Below are 19,734 nucleotides of genomic sequence, written 5' to 3' on the forward strand. Positions count from 1 at the left end.
TGTGTAATGGTTTAAATCTTAGTTCATTTCTCAAAGTCTTTTTTTATGCTGCTTTGAGTTCTTCTCACTCACGCATAGCTTAGGGGTGATCCTAAAACTTTTGTAGAGTGTTGGCCACTCAAGCCCCTGTTGCACTGTGCAGCTCTGAGACAGGGGCTCATCCTCTGGGCAAGACCCAAGAAGAGAGTAAAAAATAAAACAGGAAACTTCATCCCCTTGGGATTTGACTAGACATATTTGACTCCCTTCCACAATCTGTCTACTTTTGCTTACTTTTCCGAGTCCTCAGGTTGTTGGTTTATCTCCCAACAGGAGTGTAACCTTCAAGTCATTCCTAAACTGGAGGTGCTAGATGTTGACGCTACACAATGGAACAGATGCAGTGAGGATTAGTATTTCCTTTGCTACGTGCTTCTCCCCAACCAGTGTTTCCTCTTTCACTCCTTAGAGTTTTCCAGGTCTTGAGTAAATAATTACATTGCCTCAATGACAGCTGAAGTATTCCTTTCAACTCCCAACTTCTTTCACACAATCCTGAGTGAGATTTTTTTCCCTCAGCCGAGTTTTAACATTTTAATTTGTTTTTCAAATTGGTCCTGCCCTTCCTCTACCATATGTAATAACAATAGCTAAATTTGATTGGAGTCAGGCACTGTGCTAAAGGCTGTGTGTATGTTATTTCATTTATTCCTCACCTTAAGTGTAGTAAATACTTTATCTCCATTTTACAGATGAAGAAACTGAAGCACAGAGAGAAGGAAGTATCATGTCCAAGACCCCACAGCTCCTGAATTGTGGAGCTGATTCAGACCCCTGTGGTTTAAAACCAGAGCCTTCCTTCCTGCCTCACTACTGAGTGTGGTTTCCCATCTGTAATATCAGGGTGGTACTGACACTGTTTGCTGGAGCTCAGTAGCCTGCTTTCCTTTCCTCTTTAAGGCCCGTGCATTCATTTTCCTAACAGCTCCTCATTTTGTGCAAGTTCAGATCCAAGTCTGCCCTTGGCATCCATTTTCACATAAACCCTGTCTACCCTCGCTGCCTGTCGTCGGGCATTTCCATTTTAGACCGAGAGACCTGCTGGACTCCCCTCTGGCTTCCCCACACATTCATTCTGTACATTATCTGGGCATGTTCCCTTAGCGTCCACCATTGCTGCCTCACTTTCCCCCTCCTTAAAATCACCAACCAGTTCCTAAAATACCCCGTTATCCTATGCTGACTTTTTTAGTCCTTCTTTCTCCTGTCTCTCCAAATTGTTGGCAGCCCATCTGGGATAATTCTCCAGTTACCAAGAAAAGCTTCTGCGCTTGATCTGTATCAATCAACTCTGCCTTCAGATTTCAGAGGTTGCCTTTCAGTAGCTTTGGGATCACCCTAGATGGAAGCTGTCTCAGAGAATGCACAGAGGCGGGGTCCTGCCCTTCCCTTCCGGTCTCCAGCTCCTCCATCAGTGCTTCTCAGGCGTCCGCACGCATTCCAGCCATCTGGGTGGGGCCAGAGAGGCCCCGTTCCTCACAGCTCCCAGATCGTGCTGGTGCTGCTGGTCCACGTCCACCAGGGAGTGGGTTTTGCTTGTCACCTCCTGCTGCGGCCATGGTGCAAGTATAACATGGTCCTGGTGCTTTGTGCGTAGGGGAAGCCCTGTGGCTTTGTTTGAGGGCTGACTATTCGGCTGCCCTTACATGCTTTTGTTGGTGGTTGTGAACTGGCTGCAGTTTATTTTGATTTTCTGTGTTTCTTAGCATCGTATTTCAGTTTGTGCTTAGTCATGCACATATTATAGTAATGGTTTAAAAACTTTTGGTTTGGTCTTAAGCTGCTGTTCAGGATTCACTCAGTGGTATTTTAGGTTCGGTTTGTCTGTTGATCAACTGATATATTATTCTTAGGCTTTATCCTGAAATTCCTGTAAGGAAAGTAATGTTTATTTGAAACTCTTTAGCCCCTAACCTTTTAGTTCTTGTTTTGGAGCAGTTGCTGGTATAATGCAATTTTTAATAATGCAGTATTTCTTAAGTCTATAACAGTTGCATTTTAGCAGAACAGACAATGGAGAATGTTACTGTTGTTCATTTTGTTATGTTACATTACAGAGTATATGAAATGTCATCATAGCAAATAGTATATCCTGTGTCCTTAGATGAAAAAGTAGAGAAAGGAAATCATCTAGAAATATTACATTAATGCATCCTTCTTTGGAATCTTTCTACTAAAAGGATTTGTAAACCTGCCCAAATCATGAGTGCCTGTGGAAGTGGAGGCTTGGGAGATTCAGCCAACTGGTGTCAGGAACTGAATATTAGAACATGATTCCCACCCCACGGTGGGCGTGGGGCAGCTTCACATCTCACGGTAGAACCCAGCAGTATCTGGGCTTGTTTTATATTCATATCCTTCAAAAGTGCTTCCTAATACTTGCTTTCTTCTATTTAGTCATTGCCCAGAAAACCTTCTGCTTATATGGATGGCTCTTTTGAAGTATTAGAAGTTCAAAGTTTGTTACCTGGAGAGATCCCCGTCTAGTTGTACTGTGTGAGCCAGGATAGTGTAGAAGGTAAAACAAACAAACAAAGCCGGGCCTCCAGGTCAAGATGGACCCTGGGCCAGGCCTGGTCCACCCCTCGGTGACCGTGTGACACCCACACATTTTCAATTCTCTTTAGGCTTCAGCCTCTTCATCTATAAAAAGGGCACATTAAGAGCATCTGATTTCTCGGGGTTAAATGGAATAATATTTGCAAAGACATAGCAATTTCTAGTACTTGATAAGATTTTGATAAAAATTGGTTCTTAATAGTATTACCTAAAAACACTAATAAGCACGTGCTATTCACCTCTGACTAGGTTATCAACATTGCAAAAATATGACAGCAGAGGACTTTGAGCCTTCACCAATGTATTTAATTTTGTATTATCCCAGAGCCACATTTAGCCACTAAACCATTTTAGCAACAATTTCTGTTAAATTCTCTCCTGTATTTGGAAGTATTTTCCCAAAAGTATGTTAAAACAGAGTTGGAAATTTAAGATATTTTTCTACATCGTAAGTTTTAGCTTTAGTGAAGCCTCATTTTTTAAAGTCAAGAAATAAATCCAAATAATTTGTGTGGAGGTAAGGGACAGAGCAACGGGGAAAGCGTTTGCTGTTTAAAAAGCTACTAAAACACTTTTCATAGCTTAAGCCAATAGAAGAGCAAAAATTAATTTTGTAGATGCCAGGCAAGTTGAGACTTGTTCTGTCTGGTTGTCAGGCATAAAAGGAAACTAATAATAAATCTGTCTGTCTCGTTCACATTTTTAAGTACCATTTTGTCCTCCATTTTGCTGAATCTTATATGCCACTTGGAATAAATAGACATTTATAAGACAGTCATCATTTTTCCATGAAACGATGGCACAGTGAAAAGATTCCCCCCCATACAGCAGAGAGGAAAGTTAAGCACTCAAAACTACATGCAAATGTTAGTGTGTTTATTAGAATTTCAGTAGCTTTTGCTGAACTTTGATTGAAGGCTCGAAGGAATGGGCGTCTGCTCCAGAGGGTTTTGTGTAGACAACAGGGAAACCAAAAGCCGTGATTGGATTTATGAGTGTGTGATGGAGTAAAGTTATAATCGTTGTATAGAAAAGGTAAATATGATCTTTACAGACTCACAGGTGGCTTTTTATGGCATTGTTTTAACTTAAATGTTTATATTCAGGCTTACTTTCTAGGCGTAAATTACAGTTAGGTTCCTTCATTCATTCAGCTGGTTGTCCTGGGGTTCTGGCTCTGTGCCAGGCCCTGTTCTACGCACACGGCACACTAGTGATCACAGACATTGTTACTCTCGTGGAGGGTAGGGGCTACTGGAGGAGTTAGGGAAAACATTCATAATAAATTCATAATAAAGTCAGTTACGTAGTTGTTAGAAGATGATAAATGCTATAGAAGAAAGTGAAAGGGATTCAGGAGTTGGGGGCACAGACAAGATGGATTTAAATAGGGTGATCATGGTGGACCCCACTGAAAAGGTGATATTTTGAACAACGGCCTAGAAGTGAGAAACTTATCCACACTCTTTTCTACTTAGATGAGGGAAAAATCAGGAATGTTTTGTGTGTATGTGTGTGTGTGTGGTCATTTTAATTTTATCGCCCTCTCTCGTCATAGCTCTGAGGTAGAGGTTAGGTGAATTCTTAAGTCAGCTTATGTAAGTCTAGTGTGAAGCTCTGCTTTGGAAAAAAATGAAGCTCTTTACACACATTTCCCACTCCTTTTTTGTTTTCTTTTCTTTGACTTAGCATACAATTTGATGCTTCATTAATAGTATTTTTCTTTCATTATAAAAGCAACGGAAGAAAGGAAATCTGAACTTCTATCGGCTTGTTATAAACAGCTAAGTTGCTATATAATGCTTTTATATAGTTTGATTCCAAGGGAACTTTAAATTTAGTTTTATAAATAGTGTTTATAAATAATACAAAAATTCAGCCTCCCACTATTGCGATCATTATAAGGTTGTGGGTCACATATAGTAGCATGGTTGTTTATATTTTATGATGAGAGCAACAAAAATAGTAGTGTTCCAATATGATAAGTAGACTTTTTATAACATGTCTGATCCGAGAGAGACCTAGAGATTTCATTTGATTTGTCTTGCAATAAATCAAATGAATAATTGTGTTTTTTTCAGGTAACAAGGCAGGTTGGATATTTATTGCGGACTCTGGTGATTCTGATATTTTTCTCTGGATAGTAAGAGTAGTAAGTCTGGCCAATACTATAAAAATGTCTGGGGGAAAATATGGAGGAGCTCTCCGGTTAGGTAAGCAGGTACAGCAGAGGGGAACAGTTAGTAAAAGCTGCATCTCACCGTGCCGAGATGCACAAAGATAAATAGCAAAAGTGGAGTAGCGAGAGCAACAAATGCCTCTCCTTGACATATTGTAAGTATAAATATAATTTGATATTGGACATAGCTTTTTTAACGTTTGCACCAAATAAATATGGATGTTATTAATGCACTACTGCGACTGTTACTTGCGGGTGCAGTGTGTTAAAGCTGGCTTGCCTGACCTCCACCTACCTGTGGCTCTTTCTGTGAAGTTTCTTTCCTAACAGATTATTGACGCTGTAAACTTGAGCATGATTGCACTTTCATGTGGAAGGTACCACCCATCATTCTTTAAATTATTAAATTTAATTTGATAATCATCAGCCTCAAGAAAACTTACAACTAAATTCTCTGCCAGACCTTTACAAAGAAACATTCCTTTATGCTCATTCTTTGTGTACTACATGAGCATCGTTTAAAAATATATAGACCACATTTCATGGAGTTTAATAAAATTATTTTCTCGTCAGTAGTGCATTGTTGTTGTCCCAGTACCTATTTATTTATTCATTCAGGATCTGCACTAACTCATCCAAAGAAGATGATTGAAGCTTCAGAGTGTGGCCATTACCTTTTTTCTTTTCAGCGTAAGAATATCATCTGATAGTTTAAACATTCTTTCAGTGCATTTCCAGTTTTAAAATGCTGCATTGGTTTTATTGCCTTGGTGCTTTTTCCATGCATTTATCTTTTTTGTTTTTTAGTTGTGTATGTCTGTTCCAGATTCAGAAAATAGGTCTTTTAGGGGACCGTGTTTACAGAAGGAAAGACTTTCAGGCATCAACTATGAATTAATTTTGAAAGTATGTGGTGCTAGCATTCTAATAAAAATAGATTTCTTGCTTTCCATGCATAAATATTTGTTACAAATCCTAAACACATTTTGTGGAATAAAAAGGAAAAAATCTGGTTTAGAAAAATGAAAACACTTTTCAGAGTTACAAAGGTAAGGAAGTAACAATGACGACAGACTGAGGGGTCTTTGGAGAATCAGTGTCGCATTTGTCTAAATCCTCCCTCCATGCAAAATGAAGGCTGAGAATAATACGTAGAGAGGTTTTTTAAATCTTTCTTTGTACGATAGAGATAAGGGAATTATTACATATAATTAATAGTGACTGCTTTCTTAAAGATTTCTTAAATGTAAAATTTTAGATAGAAACATGACTAATTTCCTTTTATTGGCAACCAAAACGGGCTTTATTTCTTTGGCTGAATGAATGAGGCTTTATATAAAATCACACATTAAAAAAACACATTTGCTACTTTCAGTAAGGAGTTACTAATTGAATGCATAAAAATAATTTCATATACCTTCCTGTTTATCTTAATTATCCAATTGACGCATTTTTTTTCCAAGAACTTCAAGGAACGGGGATTGATGCTCATTCATACCTTTATTCCTTCTTTCCAGAATTGGCAAAGTGATTTTATAAATTTTTATACTTTTTAAAATGAAGCAGACAAATACTTATTTGCATTTCTTGTTTGAGTGGAAACATTCTTTTATTTTCTTTCCAAAGCCAGTAAGCACATCAACTTCACTTCACTGCCTGAATTCCAATGCAGTGAGCCCCAAGATGGTTTTGTAATGTGCCTCTTTGGCTTTTACTTACAAATTGTCATTTTACTTGATTTTTCTTCGGTCCTGACCTGAGGAATCCTGAAGCCAGGCCTCATCGTCCGTGGCCCAGGCCTTTAACACACATCTTCCTAATTAAGCCCATTTCAGACGTCTCAGAGGCTCCACACAGAACGAGTTTTGAGATCATCAGATTTGACTTCTGCCCACGTCCTTAGCCAGAGTCTCTGCCTAGTCCACAAGCACAGATGGTCATTCCATCAAAGGTGCGGGGCGGCTTGGAAGGGGGCGAAAGACCCTGTAAGTCACGGGTCACGGCCATAGACAGAGGACAGACAACAGGGTACCTGGGTGAGTGTCGTCCTGGTGTTCTTTTGATCACTTGATAGGGTATGGAAAGAATGCAGGACTTTGAGTCAGACAGACGGGCTTTGGATAACCAGCTAAGCCACACTCCAGATGTGTGACCTTAGGAAAATTACTTAACCTTTTATTGTCTCAGTTTTCTCGTCTGTAAAATGAGAATAATAATACCTTTCTTGTAGAGATGTTTTGAGGATTACTAATGATGTATGTAAACCTTCTGGCACATGCCTGCTGCTAAAAGAACCTCACTGAATGACAACATCAATGACAATGACGATGATGGTGATGATTCCAGAGCCTATTGTCAGTGATTGAAATGTGTGCTATTCGGTTATCGTCTCCATTTTGCATTATCATTTGCAAGCACAATGGAAAATGAACTGTAGAGTAACCTATTTATATCTGTACATATAAATACATTTCACCAATTGTGGTGAAAATTTATATATCGAGTGGGAAAATGAATCTATCCCATTGCAGAGGCAAACAAATGAACCTCAGTTTATATCCCTAAATTTCCTGCATTGTAGATAGATTTTGCATTCTAAATACAAAACAGCCAACTACAGGTGTTATGGATTTATGCCTGACCACAGGGGGAAGGGTACAGGAGAGGATTGGGTCCAAGTGTGGCCTTAAGGTCATGAGCCAAGGAGAGGAACACTAGAGCATTTCAGTGATCCCAGGGTCCATGCTGTTTGTAGGCCACTGGGTAATTCTGTGGTAAGAACGATGGAAATCATGAACCCATTTTAAACTTTATGTAAGATACTTCCACCTTTAAAGACAATTATCTAAAATAACCTAATCCAGGGCAAATCATTTGCACTGAACGTCTTTGCACATTACATGAGTGTACGGTGAAGTTAACTCTTTTACTTGCAAGAGTTGAACTCCAATAATACATAGTCAAAGTTTAACAGTATCACGTTGGAGATGGCGTTTTCCCACTTATTCAAACACAACTTGTTTTTTCTCCAGGTTTGAAACACATCATTGTTTCTTGGATTAGGTGCTGGATGAAACAAACAAACAAACAAACAAAAAAACAGTATAAAGCTAAGGTGCTGGAATCACACACAGCCAAGCATCTCATGCTCTGGGAGGCCCCCCAGAACTTGCAGAGAGAGCAGCCCCTCCAGCTTGTGGTCTGGGGTGTATCCAGGGTGCCAGGCCTCGCTTTGCAAATTGTAATGCTCTGTTTGTTTGCGTCTGCCTCTTTTGTTTTGTTTTGTTTTGCACATCTAATTGAATTTGTTTCACTTATCCACTTAGTGCAACTCCAGTGTGATACTGCTTGTTTTTCTTGTTTGTTTATATGTATTTTAAAGAGCAAGGTATACAGTTTACTCCTAACATTTATTGTGCATTTTGAGATATGATACTTAAGCCCTTATGTGCTACCTGGCATTCACAGAGCTCACGGTCTAAAAACAAGAGCAGACAGGTATGATATAGGGTGACAAGCCCTTAGTAAGTGGAAGATGCAGGAATAAACAGATTTAAAGTGTCAGGGAAGATTTCCTAAGGTGTTTCTGAGCTGAACCCTAAGCAACGAGCGAGAATCAGCCAAGTGAAGGAGAAGATGGGAATGTTTTTGCAAAAGCCAGTAGCATGTGATGAGGACAGACACAAACGAGAACTACTGCATTTTGGGAGACAGAAGAAATGTTGCATAGCCTCAAAGGCAGGAGCGACAAGAATTAAGATTAGGTGTGTAAGTGTGGCTCCTAAGATGCAATCTGTATAACCTATCAGAGAATTTGCATTTGATTCTGTAAGCATTGGGGGAAAATGAGAAGTGCTGGTGAGGAATGAGAGAAGCTGAACCAAAGCAGTGGAGACGGACTCCTCAGTAGCTGGAGGTTAAGGGAAGTGCTTGAGATTTTGCTTTTCCTGTTGTTTTCAGGTGGGAGAGGCATTGTTAATTGTAAGTTCTAATGGAAAATATCTAGAAGGAAGAGAAGTGATGTTCCAGGAAGAGGTATCCCTAAGAGAAAGACTAAAGGACAGCCCAGATGGGTCTAGATGCCTAAATTTATAGGAAGGACTTTGAAGACACATCCACATGTTGGCTTCTGTGTTCTCTGAAGTAGCTGAGACCTGCTGAGCTTGAGATGGAGATGGTGACCTAGAGAGTTTATTTGTTCAAGCAGCAGATACTTATGGAGGTCCTGCTTTATGGAGACAGTAAACAATATGATCTACTCCCTGCCCTCACAGTCCCTGGGGGCAGAGGCAGGCACTAAACAGGCGTCATAGTCCAATTGCTTAACTAGGGTGTTTAAGTTTATAAAGGAGTCGTATGGCTCTGATAACATAAAAATGGGAAGCATGGTCTAGAGGGTCAGGGGAAGTTTTCTAGAACTGAGCTCCGAAGAACATATCAGAATGACCCAGCATTTCAGGTCAAGGGGAGAGCTTGAGTAAATGCTTCCAAATAGGAAGACAAGACAGAAGTCAGAGCACCCAGAGCCTTGAAGACCATTTAAAGATACTGATATTTTTGTAATAGAATTGCTCTTTTAAAATAACTCTCTGGCTTTTCGATGGTGATGAATTAAAGCACCTGAAGAGTAGATGTGGGGAAGCCATTAGGCTGTTTCTGGACGGGGGCAAAAGTGGCAGTGTTTTGGAGTAGGGTGGCAGCAGTAGTAATGGAAAATCATAAAATCTGAGAGAGATTTAGGAAGTAAAAGTGACAGCCTTTGGCAGCTGTTTGATTATGGGGCTATGTAATGGAGAAATGGTAAGGAGGCTCCTGGGTATGAGTGGAGGGGAGAGTAGAGAAAGATTGGAATTGTGATTCCAATACACCTGACAGGAAAAACATAGAATCATTGCTGGAGAACACGAAGGTCTTAGTTTATACTTGGAGACCACGAACGTGTGGTATGACTGTCACCAGCACTGGATGATCTTTCTACATTCAGTCCAGATGTAAGTGTGGAGTTGGGACCATTGGATTCATCTTTGACTGAAGGTTTCCTTGGCAACTGAGAGAGAAGGGCGATGAGTAAGAGAGTTGAAGCTATTAGCAAGACAGCACAAGACATGGTGGCCCATGGAAGTCAAGGCATGAGGGGCCTGTTCAGATAAGAAGAAAGCAAAGAAATAAAAGTACTCAAGGTCCTTATGAGACTAGGTGTGCTGGTTTGAATGTATTGTGTCCCCCAAATGCCATTATCTTTGTGGTCTTGTGTGGGTCAGACGTTTTTGGTGCTGATTAGATTTGCTTGGAATGTGCCCCACCTAGCTGTGGAAGATGACTCTGATGAGATGTTCCCATGGAGGCGTGGCCCCGCCCATTCAGGGTGGGCCTTGATCGGTGGAGCTGTATAAATGAGCTGACTCGGGGGGAGGAGACTGAGTGCAGCTGGGAGTGATGTTTTGAAGAGGAGCAAGCTTGCTAGAGAGGAACGTCCTGGGAGAAAGCCGTTTTGAGGCCAGAGCTTTGGAGCAGATGCCAGCTGCCTTCCCAGCTAACAGAGGTTTTCTGGACGCCATTGGCCATCCTCCAGTGAAGGTACCTGATTGCTGAGGTGTTACCTTGGACGCTTTGTAGCCTTAAGACTGTAACTGTGTAGTGAAATAAACCCCCGTTTTATAAAAGCCTATCCATCTCTGGTGTTTTGCATTCTGCAGCATTAGCAAACTAGAACACTAGGTATGGGAAGAATAATTGAGTGAGGGACCTAAAGGGGTTGGAGATTGAAGTCAGACTGGGGAGTCTGAATTTAATAATTTGGTAGTGAACCAGCTTCTAGTGTTGGCAAAGCCCAGGCTTGTCCGATAATGGTTGACACGGAGTGGAGAGAAGGGGCAGTGGAGATACGGAAGTCTGGGAACTAGCAGGCTGGCGTGTGGAAGGGCATTGCACTTGGGCACTTGAATTTGTCCAGGATGACGGCCAGGATTGGGGTGCAGGGAATGGAAAGCTCACGTCTTAGAGCTGTTCTTGCCAGGGCGTTCTGTCCCCTGTGGAGCATTGTGGAAATTCATGGGGGTGCTCCTTTTAATGCCACAGCAGCAGAGGGGGCAGACACGCTAGACATTCAGGGGCTGAAGAGATGACTCAGCGTGGGGTGAGATTTCAGTGTAGGATAAGAAGGATGCCTCCGTGATACTTAAGCACTGCCCTGTCCAATCGGGAGTTTTATTTTACACTACACTTATATATGTAAAGCCCAGTGTTCCGGTTTGCTGATGCTGCCGTTAAGCAAAATACCAGAAATGGATTGGCTTTTATAAAGGGGGTTTATTTGGTTGCAAAGTTATAGTCTTAAGGCCATTAAGTGTCCAAGGTAAGGCATCAACAATAGGGTACCTTAACTGAAGAAAGGCCATTGGCATCCAGAAAACCTCTATTAGCTGGGAAGGCATGTGGCTGGCATCTGCTAGCCCCCAGGTTGTGTTTCAAAAGGGTGTTTTCCAAAATGTCAGTGTCCACTTTCAACAGCTGTCTTCAAAATGTGTCCCTCAGCTGCAGTTCCGAGTTCCCTCTGTTTATCAGCTGTTTTGTATTGCTCCAGTGATTTAATTAAGGCACGCCCTGAATAGGTGGGGTAACACCTCCATGAAAATTAACCAATCAAAGGTCTTGCCCACAGTTGATTGAGTCACATCTCCATGGAAACACTCAATCAGTGGGTTCCAACCTAATCAACACCAATACGTCTGCCTCCACAAGATTGCATCAAAGAACATGGTATTTTGGGGGACATAACATATCCAAACTGGCATACCCAGGTATTATTTTCTGGATTTTGATAGTCTTGACAGGTTAAGTTTTCCCTCTTTCCCTTATCACTTTCAAAGAAGTCTGATTAGTTTCCATCCAAATGCTGGTCTTTATTCTGATGTTTCCCAGTACCTCTGGTCTTTCCTTTCCCCATACTTTCTTGTATAGAATGGCTCCTGATCTGTTTACTTTTCTTAAATCCAAACTTATTTAGTATTATAAGTAAGTGCTAACATCTGACTTCATTAGATTTTCTAGTCTAGTCATGCCCAAGCTTTTACATATTAAAATACATATTTTTAAATTATAATTTACTTTTCTATCTTTCACATAGTACAGTGAGTGAGGGTGATATATTAATTTGGCATATGGGAAATATTTGTTAGTATGTTATGTTAGCTATGAATTCCATTTCAGGATATAAATGGGCTATTACGATGAATTTATAATAAAAAGGGGGACTTGAGAGCCACTGTCTTAGAGAACAAGGGAAGGTGGTGGGTAACTGTACCTGACACCAGGGGAAGGTAGAAGGTAGCAGTGAAGGACCCTCAGACCAACAGGCTGTTCTATGCAGGGATGAGGGGGTCTTGGAGCAGCCTGAGAGTGCGAGGAAGGCACAGCCCTTGACTCCTTCTTCCTCTTTGCCCTCTCTTTCCTCTCACCTTAGATGCCTACCCACTCTTCTTTCTCCACCTCTGCGTTCTTGTCCTGCATCAAACCTTAGTCTTTTCAGAGCATCCCCTGACCCACCCAGGTCAGAAAAGGAAGTAGGCAATGGAATTAACCCCTGAGTACCTGGACTGTGTCCTAGGACAAATTCTCATTTATTCCTCCCTGAATGGGGAACATCATTACCTTTAGAATGAGGATAAAATCCCACCGGGCTTGGGAGTCATGAAGGCAGGAGACACACGTGGGTGTGCTGGGCCCCTGTGGCTTGTGCTCCGTCCCAGGCACCACCCCAAGGTGAGTCCACCCCAGTGGCGGGTGGCAGAGTTGGGGAAGACTGTTAGATGGAAAGCGAACGCCTTGCATTCGGAGCGTGTGCCCTCTTGAGTTAGGACTCATATTCGAAACTGCTCTTTGCCTTTTGCCTCCCCCTCCGCCTACCCCCACTCCCAGTTGCTTAATCATATGGTGTGACTCTCTCAGCCCCTTTACTTTCTTTTAAAATAGAGTTCTTGTATCCTCTTTTATCCTCTGCAGGATTTAGCATATGGCTGCTCAATATGGGTGTTTAGTATGTATGTGTTGACTGATTGAAATATGTAAGCTACAGGTATCCCTTCAAACGCTTAAGCCCGACTGGAAACACACAGTGTAGGAGAGGGTCTTGGCAAATGTAAATGTGGCTGATGTTTTTGCAAATTAGAAGAATGCATAATTGCATCCAAAACAAAATCACTGTTCAAAGATTTTCCTTTATTGGAATCTAAAAGCAGTTAAAATGAAATATCACTATCTGGGCTGTGTAATCCAGTTGTTTTTAAGTGCACAGATGTTTTCAGCTCCCATGAGTACCATTATTTTTAGCTCCCATGAGTCCCGTTATTTGGTAATGTACTCAGATACTCTTGAATGTGTTTCATGTAAAACATAAAGATTTCTAACCTTTTTGGAAAGCAACAAAGGAATCTGTTGTGGTTTTTTTGTTTTTTTGTTTGTTTTTTTGTTTTTTTGTTTGTTTTTTTGTTTTTCTTGTGGACCACAAGAAAATCTTTTTACTTGAGATGCAAAGTTGGAAACACTTTCTCAGTCTGTCTCACGGGTTGGTCACAGAAATGTTTATATGGTGTTTTCTTGGGAATGAATTCATATTATCCTGCTTTCCAGGTCCCGTCGGAGTCGGGTTAAATGAGCTGAAACGAAAGCTGCTGATCAGTGACACCCAGCACTACGGCGTGACGGTGCCTCGTGAGTTCTGTCCTATTCCGTGCGCCCACTGCTGCTGATCGTAATTGCTGAGCCCTTACACGGCACGTCTGGTGCCAAGCTCCGTTGTAGACAGGTCTTGCATCTAGACCTCACGACAACCCTATGAAGTAGCTGGTGACACTGTGCACATTTTCCAGAGGGGGAGATTGAGGCACAAGATGTTGCCGATTTGTCCTAGATTACAGATTACCAGCAGAAAATTTGTCAGTCGCAGCTTCGCTACTCCGAGATGTTTTTGGTGAATTTCAATTCATAGATGACATCAGATAATTACTTACAAATTTTCTTTGAAATAAAAATCTTAATTATTCTATTTCCTAAAATAAGTGTTAATGTATTCCAGAGATTTTCATCAGCTGTGTGATGGCTGATGAAAAACTCTCTTTTAGCACAGAGGGCTGGAAGAGACTTCTTATAATACAAACCTTTCTTAATTATTTTTTATATGTAGTAATTGGCAGATGGTATTAAATGGGACTTTCCTAGGCACACTGTCCAAATATGGTGGGTTTCTTTTCAGTACACAGCATTAGATCTCTTTTTATAAAAGTTGTTTTCACGGGCATTCTTACAAATGAAATGTGATGTTGGAAGCATTTTGATCTCCGGAATAAATGCCATTTGACTACTTAATATGTTGATGTTAGGAAAGCCATCTAAAAGGCTAAATTGAAATGTTGGCTTTTTCAAGTGGTTTTAGTACTGTTTAAAAAAAAAAAAGTCATTTGTGTATTGCCCTTAGCAATGTTCTCTAGTTTTGGGAGAGTTCAACTTTATTTTAAAATTATTCTTTTCTGTTACCTCAAGTTAATCCTTCTTACTACATTTTTCCAAATTATTGTTTGTAATCATTTTCAGCCATAAGTTACAGAACTGCTGGTTTCCACCAACAGAGATGAAAGTAAAGGAAAATGTGGAATTAGACAGTTTCTTTCTTTTTTTTTTTTGACTTTAATTATACACTTACAAAAATGGAATTGCAATATACAGGTAATTAGGAAACTTTACAAAATAATTGTTAAGCTTACAGGTGAGCAATTATGAAAGAAACCTAGAGGATGGGAAAACAGATTAAAAGGGAAAAAATTACTTTCCTACCATGTATTCATCTCCTTTATTTGTTTTAATGTTTTTAGACCTCAGAAACACAATATGAGTGTTATCTCCATCTCACAAAGAAGGAAACAGGTAGAAAGGATACTTGAATTATTCAGAAGAGGTCCATAGGTGATAGTTACACCTGAATTTGAAACCAGGCTTTGTGAAACCACTTCTCATGTTCTCTTTATAGTTTTGGTATTAGTGAGGGATCCAGGGCAAGGCAACTGGCCTCAATTTATCCAAATATTAAAATATTTGCCTCTGAAGTCCTTAGAGAAATTCACTGCATCTAGAAAGGTTCTGGGGCTGGACTGAACACAGAAATCCCCAAAGTAGTAACTTTTCACTCTGATTCATTTTTAAGCATGTGTGAATTTCAAAGGCTTCCTGTATAGCAGTGTTTTCCAGATTTGCCTGATAAGAATGTCTTGGGGTTCTTGTAAAAAAGATTCCAGGGCCTTTCCGAAAAGATTCCCTTTCAGGAAGTCAAACTGAAGGCCTGAGAATCTGTGTATCCAGCCTCCCGGTTAATTTATAATATTAGAGATGCTTAGAAAATACAGCCATAGCATCAACTCAGAATGGTTTAATTACTTAAAGAATATATTTTTTTCAGAGCAATTTTGGACTTTCAGAAATACTTTCTAAAATACTGTAGGTAGAGTCTTGACTACTTCGAGATGAATTATTGCTTTGATCATACCATCATTATTCTGTTTGATGTTTAATTCTGTAATTCCTTTCAAAACAGGTACTAAATAGCTACCAGAATGGATAAAATGAAAATGATGTGGAACAATGGAAAACTCACACATTGCTGTTGAGAGTATAAATTAATGCAACCACTTTGGAAAACTAAATGGACATAATTACTAAAGCTGTAAAACACAAGCCTAGTGACCCAGCAATTCCACTCCTAGTATATTCCCAACAGAAATGTGTATGTATGTTCCCCAAAAGACATGAACTCATATAGTCTTACAACCACTGCTCATAAGAGCTCCAAACTGGAAAATACCCAGTGCCTCTCAGTAGTAGAAGAGAGAAGTAAATTATGAGCTATTTCCACAGAGGAATAGGAAATGTAGTGAGAATGAATAATCTGCAACCACATGGAACAATTTGAATGTATCCTACAAGCATTATGTTGAGTGAAAGGAGCCCGACAGAAAAGAGAATATTTAGTGTGCTTACATTTTTATAAATATAGTAGAAGCAACACTGATATGTGCTGTTAGAAATCTTGAGTGATGGACCAGAAAGGCAACCAGGGGTGATTCTGGAATGCTGGCAATTTTCTGCTTCTTGTTAGAGTACTGTTTACACGGGTGTTCAAGTGTGTAATTCATCAATCTATACAATTACGTGAACTTTTCCATACATATAGTTTATTTTTTAATCACATTTTTTATTGTGGAATATAACATATATACATAGAAGTGATAACTTCATATATTTTATTTTAATTTTTCAAGTGTTAAAAAGAAGTCTTGGGCCCCACCCTGATCAAGATGACAGAGTGAGATGCTTCAGGGCTCTGTCCCCTGACAGAACCTTTGAACAACCAGCAAGAACTGGCAGAAACATCTTTCCCAAAGCTCCAGGAAACAGTTAAAGGACTGCAGTAACAGGGAAAGTGCCGAATCAAGAAAAAGGCTACTTCAAAGCAGTAGCATCTTGTGGCTGGTTGCCCCTTCTCCAATCCTCATCACCTCCTTGTGGAGCCAGCCTGCACTGCAGTGCACATCCCTGGTCCTGCTTCTAGAGGGAGAAGTGTAACTATCATGTACATACTGGGAGTTTGTATTTTGGGCCAAATCTGTCTGGTGGCGGCCCGAGGGACTAAACCAGGACACTGATTGTTTATTCACTGTCCCAGAACTTGCCCTGCATGCAGAAGGCCTCTCTCAGAGATCTCTTATAGAACACTGTGAAACAGCAGTCAAGTGGCTGTCTGGAGCGAGGGATTGCTGGCTGTAGGACAAACTGTGCCTGGGACCATGAGAAAACTGTTTCCTAGGAAAGAGGGGGTATTTGTATCCATGTAAGTGGGAGAATTCCTAGGGCCACACATGCATGCCCAAGACAAGACACATGGGCAGAAAGCTTCACAGCAGCCCCTACACTTTGACCACAAGTTACTCTCTAAACTCATTGTATGGCTAAGTTCTGAAGGAGAGCACTTACACAGATCAACCTGCAAAGACTGAGAAAGGTGTTTTTTTTTGTTTTTTTTTGTTTTTGTTTTTTTTTTGCTAGCTCTTGGCATTCAAAGAAAGCTGTCATAACACTAAGTGGATTCAAGCTTAAGGAACAGATGCCTCAGAGTCTAAATTCCAGCAATAGCACATTAAAATATGAAGACAAGAAATAGTGATGGCCTGGGCAAAGGAAAAGATTAAAGCATTAGAAACCAGCAGTGAGGAGGACCAAACCTGGGACATATCAGACAAAGACATTTTAAAAAATGGTCCTAAGTATGCTCAAAATGTCAGAGGAAAACATGACCCTGAAACTGAAGGAAATCAGGAAAATGGTAGATGAACCCAGTAAGACTATCAACAGAGAGATGGAAATTATGAAAAGCAGCCAAACAGAACTGAAAACCACAGTAATAACGGAAATTAAAAATTCCTTAGAGGAGTTCCGTGGCAAACTGGAGTCGCCGAAGAAAGAATCAGTGAATTTGAAGATAAGATGTTTGAAATAGTTAAATCTGAGGGACAGAAAGAAGAAAGAATGAAGAAAAGTGAACAGAGCCTGAGAAATCTGTGGGACACCATTTTTTACTCAGGATAATGAATTTGAAATTCATCCATGTTGTTTAATATATCAATAATTTGTTCCTTTTCATTGTTGAGTCATATTCCATTATTTGGAAAAAACACATTGTGTTTATCCATTTACCCATTGATGGACATCTCCCCCCTGCCCCATATTTGCCAAAAGCTATAAATGTCTGTGTGCAAGTTCCTTAAGGACATACGTTTTTCTTTCTCTTGGGTAAATAAGTAGGGGTAGAATGGCAGGGTCATGTGCTGGGTGTATGTTTAATTTTTCAAGAAACTGTAAAACTGTTTTCCAAAGTGGTGATTCCATTTTACATTCCTCAGGGATGCACACGAGGTCCAGTTGCTCCACATCCTTGGGATAGTCTTTTAATGTTTGTCAATGTAACGTGTGTAGTGCTATCTTATTGTACTTCTGTTTTCTTTTAACTGATTACTAATGATGCTGATCATCTGTTATGTACTTAACCATTTATAGATCTTCTTTGGTGAAGTGTCTGTTCAACTCTGTTTCCCCCTTTTTGATTGTGTTGCTTGTGTCATTATTGAGTTTTGATAGTTCTTTAATCTGACAAATATGTTAGAAATATTTTCTTTTACCCTGTCTTGCCTTCTCTTAATGATGTCTTTCATAAAAGCAAAAGTATTTAATTTTGATGATTAAATTTATCCATTTTTCTTTTATATTTCATGCTTTTTGTGTTATAAAAACCCTTGCTATCTGAAGATTTTGAAAACATTCTACTATTTTCTTCTAAAAGTTTTATAATTTTAGATTTTACATTTAGGTCTGTGATCTATTTGAAGTTACTTTTGTGTTATTTAACAAACATCCTTGCCTTGTTCTTGATCTCAGAGTGGAACAATTCAGTCTCTTACCATCAAGTATGATGTTCGCTATAGATGTTTCATTGATGCCCCTTATCAGTTTGAGGATGTTCTTTACTATTCCTGTTTTGTTGAGACTTAGCATGAATGGGCGTTGAATTTTTCAAATGTTTTTCTTGCATACACTGTTATTATGTGTTATCGTTAATTATTCTGTTAATATGGTGAATTACATTGATTATCAAATGTTAAGCCAACCTTTCATTCCTAATATAAACTCTATTTGGTCATGATATAGTGTTTTTATAGATACTATATTGATATATTGTCAGATTTGACTTGCTAAAATATTTTTGTTAAGGACTTTTTTTTTTTTAACATTTTATTTTGGAATAAATTCAAAGTTATAGAAACAGTTGCAAAAACCATACAAACCCTATACACAGAATTCCAGCATTCCCCGACCCCTCACCCCGATACCCCCAATCCACAAACTTTAACATGTTGTCCCACCGCTATTTCTTTCCCTCCCTCCCTCCCTTCCTCCCTCCCTATCTGTCATCCATCATCTATTGCTCTGTCTTCTGAACATATGAGAGCTAGCGGCACACATCCTTGAACAAACACTATAATTCTCATAGACAATTCCCATGAACAAGAGCATTCTTTTATGTAACCCCATTAAGCGCAGCTAAGAAGTACAAGAGATTCAACAATGATACAAAGCTTACATTCTATATTTCCTTTTCCTTATGTCTCAACTATGTCCCTTTGAACCTCCTGTCCTCCATCGTCCGATCCGATCCAGGGTCGTCCTTGGCATTCAATTGTTGTCTATTTAGACTGGTTTTTTTTTTTCCTCAACTGTGGAAACATATATACAGCCTAAATCTTCCCATTCCACCCCCTCCCTAGCCTTCCATTAGTGGGATTAATCGCATTTAGAATGTTGTAATGCTATCACCTTCCCACCCTCCATTGCTAGAAATTTCCCTTCACCTCAAACAGCAACCCTACACTCATTTCTTAATTCCCCATTGCCCCTTCCCCCATTTCTCTTTGATACCAGCTTAACTTCTATAGGACATATAAACTATGTTCCTATACTCCTCCATCCCCCCACCTTTATATAGTTCTTGTCAAAAATTACATATTTTACATTGAGTTGAAAACCACTAATTTGTCCTTAGAATTTGTGTATTTTATATCATGTAGGAAGTAAATAGTGGAGTTACAATTCAAAAAATTATTGACTTCTACTTGTATTCCATTGTGGTTGGAGTATGTGCTTTGAATATATTCAATTTTCTTTTTTCTCCTTAAATTTATTGAGGCTTATTTTATGTCCCAGCCTATGGTCCCTTCTGGAGAAAGATCCATGATCCCTAGATAAAAATGAGTGTCCTGGTGATTTGGGATGTAAGGTTCTATACATGTCTGTTAAAATTCTCTATATCTCTTTCTACTTTCTTTGTTTCTCTGTTGGTAGGGCTCTCTTTAGTATCTGGA

The 19,734-nt window shown here is 39.7% G+C and overlaps 1 protein-coding gene across 3 annotated transcripts in view; it reads left to right on the forward strand.

The window, feature by feature from the left end:
• Positions 1-19,734, forward strand: part of MPP7 (membrane palmitoylated protein 7) — a 260,841-nt gene that overhangs the window by 221,489 nt on the left and 19,618 nt on the right. For all 3 annotated transcript variants that reach the window (XM_037837977.1, XM_037837978.1, XM_037837979.1), the window contains exon 13: positions 13,406-13,486. In XM_037837977.1, the coding sequence (XP_037693905.1) occupies positions 13,406-13,486 (81 nt within the window). The remainder of the gene's footprint in view (positions 1-13,405; positions 13,487-19,734) is intronic.

Source organism: Choloepus didactylus, chromosome 5 (assembly GCF_015220235.1).
Source record: "Choloepus didactylus isolate mChoDid1 chromosome 5, mChoDid1.pri, whole genome shotgun sequence".
In the NCBI taxonomy this organism is placed as follows: domain Eukaryota; kingdom Metazoa; phylum Chordata; class Mammalia; order Pilosa; family Megalonychidae; genus Choloepus; species Choloepus didactylus.